Source organism: Lates calcarifer, linkage group LG9 (genome assembly GCF_001640805.2).
Source record: "Lates calcarifer isolate ASB-BC8 linkage group LG9, TLL_Latcal_v3, whole genome shotgun sequence".
Classification (NCBI taxonomy): domain Eukaryota; kingdom Metazoa; phylum Chordata; class Actinopteri; family Centropomidae; genus Lates; species Lates calcarifer.
In genome coordinates, this window is record NC_066841.1 from 9267410 (window position 1) to 9280547 (window position 13138).

Consider the following 13138-nt stretch of genomic DNA (forward strand, 5'->3'; position numbering starts at 1 on the left):
CCCTGCGCCTTTGTTGTCAGACGGCGACTGTTAATTATTCGAGCTAACTGAACAGCTAAACTGGATCCATTTTATAGGAGGAAAATCTAAAAGAAAAACATGTTTAAGATTATTAGTATTACGTTCTGACGTGGCTGAATCATCCCGAAAGTGGGATTTGTAGAAGACTGAGTCGAAGGAGTCAGCAGCTATCAAAAAGGAAGTTTGACAGAGCGAGGGGGTAAGCTGATGCTGTCTAAGCTAGCTAGCTGCTAGCAACACAGTGCTCGTCTTAAACTGACTGTTAACTGTTTAGTGGATAGATTTCGATAATCGTAATTTATTGTATTTTACTCCCTGGATTACTGAGATTAGTCTCACTTTACACAATCGTGTCCATCTCAACCAGCTAACGCCCCCAAAGAACAGATAGTAGTCGGTCGATCAGTCTGCTCTTTGCTAAGCTAACGTTAGCTGGTGGCAAGTCAACGAGGGAAGTTGAAATTCTTTCTCTTCCGAAGATTTGCGGAAACAAACCGTTTTTCATGACGCTGTGAATAACAACAAATTACCCTACTTCATTTCTTGATTCTGGGTATCTCAACTATTAATGAGAACCAAAGACAGCGTGCTTCTTAAACATTTTTGACCACCGTTTGATTTTTGTTTGCATGGAACATATGTACTGTTTGACATTTATAGTAACATAACATTTTGGTTAAACCTCAAACAAAGCGCTCAGCTACCTAAAAGGAGAAAGGAACCTATCTGACTGAAACTGAGAACGTTTTAATTAACTGAGGTGAGGTTATATTACAAAATACCTCATATCTGTCACGGAATAATCAGTTTCCGTACTTTAGTTTTACAGTTGGATGTTAGCACTGTCCACATATTATCACTGCCTTTGGATGTAGACCTAACTGTGTGATCTATACAGGGCTCGTTCCTGTAATAAAGCACTGTGTAAGAGTCCCTGGACAGTCCTGAGTTGATTGTTTCTATGTGATTGATTATATGGTAGATCAGATCTTTTCTGATCAGTTTGTTGTATTTTCCAGATCCCTTCTGATCAATCATGCAAGCCACAGTGCTCAGAGATACTGCATAGTGCTGATTTATCTTTAAGGCAATATTTTAGTCATCAAATCACATAGCTTACTTTTCTTACAATCTCTTGAGTGTTGCAGTGTTCATAAGATTATTGCCATCAAGCTCTCAACAATTCTAATGGTTCCCCACTGATACAAATGTAGAAATGTTAAATGATCTTCATATTCTCTTTGTAAACCTAATTTCTCTGTGTTCTTCTCCTTCCTCCCAGAGTCCACATGTCGTCTGCAGCAGAGACGGTGGAAAATGCCTCCATCATTTCAGAGAGTGTGGCCCATGACGGAAACCGCTTATGGATAGGCAACATCGATCCCAAAATCACAGAGTGAGTCCACTGTTATTTCAACTTCAGCAACGTGGTGATGAGTGTACAACTTTGGTTTAAAAAAAAAAAGAGTTCCCAGTCTGCTTTTTGCAGCTTGACACATATATGCTACTGGTGCCTCAAGTAAGAGCTGAAACTACCAGGGCGACAGTGTATTTACTGCTCGCCTACAATCTAGTCATTACATTTTAAGATATTAGAATGAAAAACAAATTTATATTTCAGCTGGATGAACAACAAAGTCAGTGTTTTGGTTTTGGCAGCAGCGAGTGTTAGGTCTGAGGTCTATCTGTTAAGGACTCCATGTTATGAACCTGAAGCAGTGCTTTTTAACTTGCCCAGCAATGCCTCATAGAGAGGCAGCACATTGTGTGTGCATATATGATTGATTAACTGTGTGCGTAGTGTGTGTGTGTGTGTCACAGGCTGAGAATGAGCAGACAGGGCTGGGTGTGTGAAAGAGAGGCAGCGAGGCGTGGAGACCTGCTGTGCTAAGGAGCAGCCATCATTCCTCACTCACCTGCCCTGTTTACTCTCTCTGTGTCAGTCTGGGGCTGATTGTGTGCGTCTGAGGGAAAAAGAGTAAGAGAGAGAGAGAGTGTGTGTGTGTGTGTGTGTGTGTGTGTAAGCATGTTCAAGTGCAGAGTTGATGTTTGGGTGGCAGCTGGTAGAGGTGCAGGCTTCAACACATTGAGGTGTTCATTCTTAGTGTGTCCTGCCTTACACAACATCGTACACACAATCACAGCAAACATCTTTCCATTGTTGCATTTGTGAGTGGGGATGTGTGTGCAGCAGAGTGCACAGAACTCTGCAGATCACCTTCACCTACAACGTGATGGAGAGGAGGCAGTTTTTCGGGATGAGGGGTGTGTTTGTGTGCCTGTGGGGGCTGCTGGAGAATGTATGGGCTGCAGTTCTGGTGGGAGTCTAGACAGGCGTTTCCTTCCCCTTGCTCCCTGCTCTGCTCTACTTCTCCGTAAAGAAAAGCGCGCCGCTTCACAGTATGGAGGGAAAACAAGAGAAATGCCCGTGGCCCCTGATGCTGATTGGGAAGATTAATTAGCTCCTGGGTAGCGTACGTAGTGCTCCCTCTGTTTGTCCCGGTAAGCCAAACCAAAAGTCAGTGCAGAGGAGGAATTTGGACCTGAAATGCAAGGTGCTGATTATGAGTACATGAGACCCAAACAGTGAACAACACACATTGCTTTCAAAATAGAAAATGAAAAGTGAATAAGTCTTTAAGATTTTTTTTCCGATCTAGAATTTCATTGATGCATTTTAGATGTAATTAATTGTGCTATTTTATTTATTTGAGGTATTTTTTTCCCATATTTCCAGTTATTTGGAAGAACAATTGTCTAATTTGAATATATAGCAGTATTAAATGGAAATGTTTTATCTAACAGCAAAGGAGACATAATATTGTTGATCAGTGTTCTGAAGGTGTCTAGTTCTGCTTTGGTTGGACAAGGCGAAGTATTAGATCGATTAGGATGTGATGAGGTATGAAGGCAGCACCTTCATTTTGCTGTGCTCTTGTCAGACAGATGAATTCTGGCCTGTGTTATGACTGATCTCAAGTTTCCAGCCTGGAAGAGGGATGCTAGCTTACAATGATGTGATTAGACATGGAGAAAAATTTATTCCAAGCATGTGAGTTTGAAAAATGTCTTTGTTCTTGTTCTTGTGTTGCAACCTCTCCTTTTTATATTCTCTTTTTGTGACTCTACTTTGAGAAAACTGTAATCCTTTTGCTGTTGCCCTTTTAAATACTCGACAAAGACAAATGATGTAAATCTGTCAAAGGACCAGTGTCAGTCACACGTTGAAATGATCTCCTCAGAGCTTTTTGTAGCTGAGAGAGACATCCCATATAGTGTCCAGTCAGACTTTCTTTGCCCTTCTTACAGAGCAGAAACACAGCAGGTGTAACCACAGTTTTCACCACATATTCATGTTTTTGTGCTTTTGGCTGCTCAGAGAGGGAATTTCTCATTAGTGGTAATCCATCACCTTCTTCCTCTTTGTTCTCTCACTGGCCTTCTTGCTACATTTTCGGTTGTGTATCTGGAAGTTGGCGTCATTTTTGTGAAGTCATGCGTAACAATCATCTTACTCATACTGCAGGCTTAGATTTTTATTAAATATGTACAAGTTGCGGTTAGTCTGCCCCCCACTCCACTCCACTTCCTTCCTTCCTTCCTTCCTTCCTCTCTCTCCTGTGCTTCCTAGCTCATGTATCTCTCCTACCTGGCGTCTCACCTCCTCTCATCTTTTTAGCCTCCTCCTCCTCTTCCTCCACCTTTCACCTTGCCGTCAAACATCCCCTCTCTGAACTTTACTCTCCCTCTCCCCCACCTTCTCCCTCCCTTTCCTCGCCCTCCCCCCTTCCCCTCTTCTTCCTCCGGTGGTTTTTACAACCCCCAGGAGGAGCGGCCCATTGTGGTTCAGCTAACCAGCATCCAAAAATGTTCTTGGAGTGTCTGGCATCTAATTTCTCTCACATTTACACATATGTGCAAACATGCGGTGTGTATTTATTTGAATGTATAGCAGCATTAGAAAGCAATACTTTATGCATTGCAGCATTTTAGCACAATTGCATCTGGCTGAAATGATTGCAACACTGATCAGGAAATGAGTCAGGCAGAGGATCAGGGTTGCATGAAGTGCAAAGGCAAACTATTTGAGTATAAGAGAGCAGAGAAGCGCTATAAGTAATATGGCAAACTTCATTTCTGTAGAGGCTTTCCTGTTATAATGAGCCTCGTGCAGGAAGAGCCACCTTCACATGGGAAGCTTACAGGGTGTTGTCTGGGAAAAGCAGAAATTCTCCTTGGCCTAAAGCCCTCTAGGGAGTCATAGAGGGGTGGAAGACATTAGTACAACCTGTAGCTTAAACCCACAATTCAACCCTCAGTATCCCACATCGAGTCCCATTCACACGTGTACATGCACGCTTGCACATTTACGTCATACATTTATCTTTGTGGTGAGACACACATACACACACTAACCACTGGAGGATTACAAATAACAATCAACTAAACAATAAAAGGCTGAATCATTAATTCCTTGTGGACAGTTATACAAAACACCTGGGGTCATTCTGAGGCCTGGACAGTCACACAAGGTAATGGCACTGAAACACAGGAAGATGTCTGTTGATTTATTTTTGCTTGTTTTTTTAAAAGTTAATTTTCAGGTTTTTTTTGGGTTTAATAGCCTTCTCCACATAAGACATTTTCTACGTCACAACAGGAAAGGCACAGGTGTAAATAATAAAATGAGTGATGGTTGAATTCCATTTAGCTGCTTTGGCTTCAGGTTGTGCATGCACAGTTGAATAGAACAGAGCCACAACTAATGTTTTTAGTGACGCACATGCTTTTCCTATGATGACAAGTCAAAGGGTCTGCTCCAAAAAACGCTTATCACCACCTGTATCGAACAAATTATGTCCATGAAATATAGGAATTCATTTTGGAATACATGAGAAAATTAGTTTGACCGAGTTTTTCCCAATAAAGAAAGGAAGTTGTCTTGTTTTCTCTAATAATCTGTTGTTTTTCCTCATGGATTACAGGGGTGGTGTAGTCTGTACTTTTTGTTAACAGTGTGGAAAGCCAAGGCTGGTTTCATTTTCATTCAAGAGCACAACAAGGCACATCACAGGGGTTTTCAGTGACTAATCAATCGGCAAGATGCTGCGTACTGCTAATGAAGAGTTCCTGGGACATTAAATGACTTGGTTAATACATTAATCAATGGGCAGAAAATAAATCAGCAACAATTTTGATTGATTAATTATGTCAGTCATCAAACTGCCAAACATTTACTGGTTTAACCTTCTCAAAGGTACTCATGATTGGCATTTAACTATTTTTGGACAGGTTATAGACCAAAAGTTAATCAATAAAGTAATCCGCAGATTAATCAATAATGAAAGTAATCCTTAGTCGCAGCCTTATATCTGACCCTTTTTTCACACTCAAAAGAAATATATTTTCCCATGGTAGCTAATAGTCAGTTAAACAGACACACGGACTCTCTCACACTTACACTCACACACACACACACACACACACACACTCACTCACTCACTCACTCACTGCATATCTCTTCAGTGACCACATATCTATGTTCATTTGTAATTCAATAGTGGCAGGCAGGTCCACTCAGTCAGTGGATGTTGTTTGTGCACAGCTCGGTGCTCAGGGGGGATTTGATGCTTCCTCTCTTTTATTCCCTCATTGTACTGCTACTGTATCCTCAGCATTGTCTCAATAAGAGATTTACTGTCACTGGCCTGCCACACCAGCTGGCCTGCTGCTAAAAAGGTGTCATGGAGAGAAAGCTGTCATTCTCATTAGCCCCACTTGACACATTTGCAGACTGTAAGGTGGCAAATATAGTGTGGAACAGATATATGTGGTTAGTACATGGTGTAGATCATAACGGAGATATAGGATAAATTTGGTCTCAAATGGGACATTTTACAAAATACTGATTTTGCAATATGCTATATTTTTCTCATTATTTGACTGTCCTGTCATCTGTTTCTGACTTTTTCTCACATTCTTTTTTGCTCTCTGTCACATGATTTCTCTCTCTGCAGGTATCACCTGGTGAAGCTGTTGGAGAAGTTTGGCAAAGTGAAACAATTTGACTTCCTGTTCCATAAGTCTGGGCCTTTAGAGGGACAGCCGCGAGGCTACTGCTTTGTCAACTTCAGCACCAGAGAGGTATTTGCAAGATGAAGTTTAGGTTTTAGATTATTTATATTTAAAGTGAAACTCTTGTAAACAAAGATCACAAAAATTTGAATTTTGATAAATACAATTATAAATACACAATCTGCCCATCATTGGCAGTAATATTAACAATAGTAATATTAATATTGGACAAATACAGATATTGCATTTAATAGTGTGCAATTATAGAGGAGTCCACTCAGCTTCACAAGTTTATCTTATTTGTTTTGGAGTGGGCCTCGGGGATCGTGATAAACATCTAGTTTCACAGCTAGTGTCTATCAGTGGGATATGAAGCCCTCCCAAAAGGATTATACAGAGGAAGTATGTGTTTATCTTACACACACACACACAGACACTCACACACACAGATAGAAGTACTTCATTAATGTAATTTAGCATCAAAGCCACTTACTCATTTGATTAGACAAAACTACATTTTTCAGACTGCCTCTCCAACACACACACACACACACACACACACACACACACACACACACACACGCACACGTTACTCGAGGTCTATCTGCAGGCAGAGTGGCACATCATCATCTATTATTGTTTCTCTCTATCTCTTCATCTCTCCATTGCAAGGACTAATGATTTAATGAGCTGATTGCAATAATCAAGGCTGATTTTTAATCATAAATGTAAAAAATCTGTTCCTCTTTTTCTCTCTGTGAATGTCTGCAGGAAGCAGAAAGGGCGATCCAGTGTTTAAATGGGAAGCTAGCTTTGTCCAAGAAGCTGGTTGTGCGCTGGGCACACGCACAGGTGAGGGTAAGTGTCAAACCCTTGATCAATTTTTTAAACAAAAATCTCAGTGGATTAAGGCACATAAAATGAATTTATGACACTGTGATTGTGGCTGCAGTGTGTGGTCTCCTCTATATGTTGACTGACATATAGATCTGTATGTTAAATTATACCATTGACTTTGAAAGATAACAAAAAAGTCAAGGTAACATTGTCTTCATTGCCATAGATGGAACAAAACTGGAATTTTTTAGGGAAATAAAGACTTTTTTCACTGTGCCAGCACATGTTCTACTGTTAAACTATTATAAGCATCTGTTGGTTTTCATTTTCACATTACTATTGCAGTAGCCAGTGTACGAAGAGAAATGGGATCCCAGTACAGCTTATGCTTGTCTCTTAACAATGGACAGCCTACTGGCAATGGGTGAAGGGATATCCTGTATAGAGACGAATCACGCCCTACACACACACACACAAACACATAGTAGAGTGAGGTCAAGGTCAATGTTGCTGCCTCTATGGCAACATGTTATAGGATAAAACTGCTCACAGATTCCTTACGGCTGGGCTCAATCCACCATTCCACCCAAAAATAGCAGCTCTAGTTATTGATGCTGTTATAAACCTAAAATTTTAGCTGTTTACATCCCAAGTGTTCCATTAATATTAGTCTGTCTGTGTGAGTAGCTCATTCGCAAAAAATGAATTCAGTGTCAGCACCTTCTTCATGCAGTTCTCTCACACTTGCCAGCAACCTTTCTGGAATTAACTATTATACTGACAAAGCAGGGTCTGGATTTGATACATTTTTATTAGCAAATCATCAACCAGAATTTCTTTTCCCAAGAAAAACGTTTTGCCGCGTCACTGAATTACAGCTTGTTCGGTGTGTTTTGCATGTTTTATTTAAAATATATTTTTATTGGAAGTAATTGGCCTCTGTGCCTGTTTCTCTGTCTCTGCAAGTACATGACATATTGGAAGTAGTGTTAGCGCTCTATGCATAAAATCTAAAGCAGGTAGCAGCCCATCAACATCTCTTTCCTGGAGAAAGTGATTTGTGGCATGCTCTTACGTGTTTGTCGAGCAACTGGATGAGTGAGTGTACGCAAGTGAGAGATATGAAAGCCACTGTCACATACCAGACTACCCCAGCTGTTAGATAGAGGACATCATTAATATGATGTTGCAACCACGTCACCCAGGTATGAGCAAAGCTGCACTGCAGGAATTTGGTTCTTCTCCCTCATCATCACAAGTGGCAGTAACTTTACCTAGCCCCGCTGTCAAGCTGCTCACCCCCTCTGGCACAGTTGACAAAGATGAATTGCAAGATAAATAATTTCATCCCATTTCGTCATCATGCTTTAACAAGCAAGAAATGAATGTTTCAGTCAGAGTCATCCTCACATAGTCCGTCACTGTGATTGTTTTGCTTCGGGATGGGAACTCCAGTGTGTTTTACCAAGGGGAGAAAAGCTTATAGGGTTTATCACCAAACTTGTCTGTGATATATTCCAAAAAACCTCTGGTATGGTATCACTTCACCTCACTAAGACCAAATCAAGATTTGTCACATCATTAAACTACCCTCTAAGACATACCTTATATGCATGTTTACAATGGGCATTTTCCTAACTATTTGATGCTTGGTGGATTTCAGGAGTTATCATTCAGGGTTACAGAACCCACTGAAGCTGGCGTTTGCTCGGCCTGTCAGTGCTGTCGTGAAAACTGTCACTGTAGGCAGTTCTTACAGTTTAACCAGTAAGATTTGAGCAATTTTCCACCATGGGACCATCTCAGGTTCAGCTGAATGTGATATTTTATTTTTTTAGTGAGCCTGTCTTCACTGACTCAAACCCCAAAGTGACATGCTGGGATAAGTGAGTCAGAGACAGTTGGTGCTGAAGTCTGATTTCCAGGCTTACATCTTGACTTTATTAGATTGCTTTGAAAGAGAGGAAATCACGTTGATGAACGCACTGAAGTGTTTGGTCCAACTCTTTACAAACATCCATGGATTTCCAAATCTGCTATTTCAACAGTTTAACAATTGTGTCTTAATTCATTACTGTATTGTTTTATATTAGTCAATATACAGTTTAGCCAATTTGCCTGTTGTGCATGTCACTTTTAGAGATTAAATGATTAGTCGATAAATTAATTAGTCAATCAAAAGAACATTAATCTGCAATTATTATGATAATTGATTAATAGTTTTAAAATGTCTACTATAGAACTAAGGAGACCATTTTTTACTTTTGGACTGTTCATCAAATAAAACAAGCAATTTGGATATGTCAACTTTGGGCTTGGGGAAATTGCGAGGGGCATTTTTCACAATTTTCTGCCCTTGTTACATTATATGTGTGTGAAACTGACAATAACCTAAGTATCATTTAGAATCTTATCATCACTAACATCAGTGATAACACTCCAAACATTCCTGTGATTGTATTCATAATAAAATCTGCTGACCTGTAACGTGTTTAACACCCTATAACAGCTGTGAGCCTGTTATAGTGTCGGCTATTTAAAATCTAAAGTGTAAGTATTGGGACATTTTGTTATGCATTCCAGCTACATGCCTTTAGAAATAGGTGGAAGGGAAGGGTCCTGGCTGGTGGAATGGTCATTGTTTTAGACCTATTCTTGGCTATACATGTTATTTATTTCTTGGGACAGAATGCAAGATCGAGTGTGTGCTTTCATGCATGTATATAACCATATGTAACTTAACTTGATTTAATGCCACATCCATCAGCTGCAACACTGTCAGATGATTTCTAAGCATCATATTTCCGTCAATGGCTGCTGCTGCTGCACCAAACGCTGGGGTCTCTCATACCCTTCATATGAGTGACTGTAGTTTTGTTTTTGTCTTTTTTTTTCTCTCCACAGGTTTCAAGAATTCTGTGTTGGCTGGTGGTGGAGAGATGTTTGGAAGGTGGTTTTGAAAGGAATGAGTGCAGACGTTGGTTGTTGCTCTTCAGCTGCTCCCACTTTATCCTCCCTCATGCCTTAGGGGTGTGACTGTGAGCTGGACACACGGTCCTGTTTGGTTTCTGTCTGTTTGACCAGACACAAACAAAATCAATGCTACAGTTTAATAACATTCATCTTTGTGGGAGGAAGCTGGAGTTGGCTCTCCAGAGAACTGCTGTCAGTATTTATTAGAAGGTCTTATGGTCTCTTGCATGTCTGGCTGACATGATTTCTTCTTATTCTGTCTGCTTCTCTTTCTCTACTGGTATCGGGCCTGTTCAAACTTAGCACTACAATGTGTCTTGGGTATACCTAAATACAGGTGTCATTGCGCTCAAAATCCCTTTGACAGTGTAGTTATGACTGCGACACAAGCCCTGGTAGAGAAAAACATGTTTTTGTGTTTTAGCAGCTACACAAATTCCAATCTTACTAGTCACAACAACATTTTCTGTGCAGTTTGACCAGCATCTAGGTAAAATCTGCACTATATCTGGATGCAAGGTACTAGGTCTGAATAGGACAGGTGTCGATCCTCAGATCAGTCTATCCTACTGACTGACTGCTTCTGTTTACTATGTGTAACTGTCCACATGTCTTACCTGTTATTTCACCCCTTTGTTTGTCTCCCTCCATCTGTCTATCCATCACTGTTTTTGTGGGTCATTGGTTTTTTTTGTTGTTGTTTTGTTGGCCACCCGTGTCATCTACAGAGGTTTGAAGGTTTCCGTAATGACAAGACAATGCCTCCGAGCCTGGAGCCGTCATGCAGTGGCGCAGCAGAGGAAGGACCTGTAACAACCAATCACCTCAGGTTGGTACACAACACAAAGTTGTAAAGCTGAGTATGTGCTTCAATTGAAGCATGGATGGTTGAACAGCATCTGAAACCCCCTTCCCTATACAACTTCACAACCTCAGAATTGGGGTTGGATGGCGCATTTATGAAACTGACAATTTGACATTCTCACACGCAAATTGCCAGGCGTAAGGAAGTAAGAACGTAAGTAGGGTTTTGAACTGCTCTCTCAAGCTCTCTCTTTGATTTTTCACACAATTACTAATGTCACTTTTCATGAGAGTGACACCATAAATGACTTCAAGGAAACATAGTCCAAAAGTGTGTACCATTCTCCATATGATCAATTATCGCATCTTCAAACCAGCTTTAAACACTTATTCTGGCAGACATGGTCAGATGGAATATTGTATGAATGTGTTCTTTTTGAGCATACTTACACCTTAATTAAAACCTGGGTAGCATGTCATACCTTCACACATTCTGAACTGCACTCAAGCTTGGTCCTGAAATTATTATAATGGAGCTTGTAGGCTTGTTGCTTTCACCACAAACCTCAGTTCAAGTTGAGTTCATCTGGACCAACACTTTGGTTCCAAAAAACGTCTGGGTGTTGAAGTTTTGAAGTTCTGTCAAAGCTAATTCGAACAAGTTCCCTTATTGTGGCTATAACTTGCAACCTGACATTCACACATGCACATGCACTGTAAGCACGCCAGTCAAACGGAGCGTCGTTAAGGCGCTAAGAGGCCTCTTGTGCGCATAGTGTCAGCTCTTAGCAAGACAATCCGGTGTGTGTAGCAAACTATCGACCAACAGGGTTCTTCTCAGGAAAGGCTGCTCACTTAGATTCTAGTGTAAACTTTAGAATCGCTCTCTCTGCACAGCACAAGAGAGGAAATATAAACAGTCTTTTCCTGCTTTTTTTCCCCCAATCCCCTCTCTAGATGTTCCCTTTCACTCGCTCTCACACGCTCACTTGTTCCCTCATTCAGTCTTCCTCTCACCTGCACTGTAATTTTTCCCACAACCTTCTCTCACTTGCTCCTTCAGCTTCTATTCTGCTATTTAAATACAGATTTTCCTCCATTTTCCATGTAGCACAACTGGTAATCTCTGGCTTGTACTCTTCTTCATTTGTCTCTCCTAATACTAAGAGCACTAATAACTCCTCTTCTTTTCCCCTTCAGCCAGAGCCGAGATCTGTCCATCAATCAGTTCCGTCTCTCACTGTCAGTACACAGCACTGGTATTTCCTCCTCACATCTCCTCTCTCTCCCTTTTTTCTCCCCCCCCCCCCTCTAGTACGAGTGCTAAGATCCGTGCCATCGAGGCCAAGCTCCAGATGATGGAGGAGAATCCAGACGATGACTACTCAGGCCCGTCGGCCTACGTTTACAACAAACCACCAGAGAGGAAACGCTGGGAGCCCTACTCTAAATCACACCACAATAACCAGAGCAGGCCCTTCCGCAAGTTTAGGAGATGACCCCATCCTCCCCGCTCATTCTGGAGGCCTCCCTCCACTCCTTTACCACACCTTATGCCCCCCACCTACACACAAACAGACTCTACACTAGACTTTATCTGGGAATACAAGATTTTTGATTTTTGCTCAAAATACTTTCACAACCTGGACTCTTTTGAGGAGTAATCACAGCAATCATGGACAAGTATATAAAGTGTTTTTTAGTTATTTTGGGTTACAGTATCAGTTACTATTTAGTCTACAGTAAGGCCCATACCTGAGTGTTGTGCAGGTTGGATATCTCATCGGTCTGCTTTCTCACTTTTGCAGAGAGTAATGCAGGTAAAACACTCAGCTATGAGTCATGTGATGCACTGTCCCTATAAGAAAAGAGAAATGTTATTATAAAGGAGTCTAAATGCTGATCATCTTATTGTTTTTGACTTGTGTTTTTACTTTCAGATCATATTATTTAAATGAGAAAAAAATTGAGGACCTTACTTTTCAATCTTTAATCAAGAAGTTGATGAAGAGGAAGGAATTCAAAGATTTATAACAGGTTTGTATTAACGGAGTTAAAATGGTAAACCACAAGCCACTCAGCGACACTCAGTGTAAGTTGCAGTATTTTGTTTGAAGTTCCTTTCTCTTTTCCCAATAGTTTGCTTTTTTTCCTCTTGGATCCAATTTTTATACGACTGTGGTCACATTCTTTTTACTGACTTTGGTGTGGTGTGTGGTGTTTCTCTTGCTACACTCTCTTCATTTTAATTTTTCAATTAAAAGTAATTAACTGTCCCATCTGCAACTTGCTGTTTTATAACATTTTGATAGATTGCTCTCAAAGCACAAGATTCACTTGTATGAGTTGTCAGTAAACTTAATGCTACCTGACATTATTAGCAACATGAGAATACTCTCAGTCCACACACTCTTGCTGATATTATGTT

General features: G+C 40.7%; 1 protein-coding gene across 2 annotated transcripts; it reads left to right on the forward strand.

Annotated features, from left to right (window-relative positions):
- Window positions 1–10: 10 nt before the first annotated feature.
- On the forward strand, window positions 11–12618 carry rbm18 (RNA binding motif protein 18). Of its 2 annotated transcripts, none has more exons than XM_018670421.2 (6): window positions 11–220; window positions 1304–1417; window positions 6039–6165; window positions 6868–6954; window positions 10635–10735; window positions 12026–12618. In XM_018670421.2, the coding sequence occupies exons 2-6, from the start codon at window positions 1311–1313 to the stop codon at window positions 12207–12209; spliced, it is 606 nt and encodes a 201-aa protein (XP_018525937.1). In that variant the 5' UTR covers window positions 11–220; window positions 1304–1310; the 3' UTR covers window positions 12210–12618. The 2 variants fall into 2 exon arrangements, with proteins under 2 accessions (XP_018525937.1, XP_018525938.1); XM_018670422.2 differs by having other exon boundaries at window positions 6868–6948.
- Window positions 12619–13138: the final 520 nt, after the last annotated feature.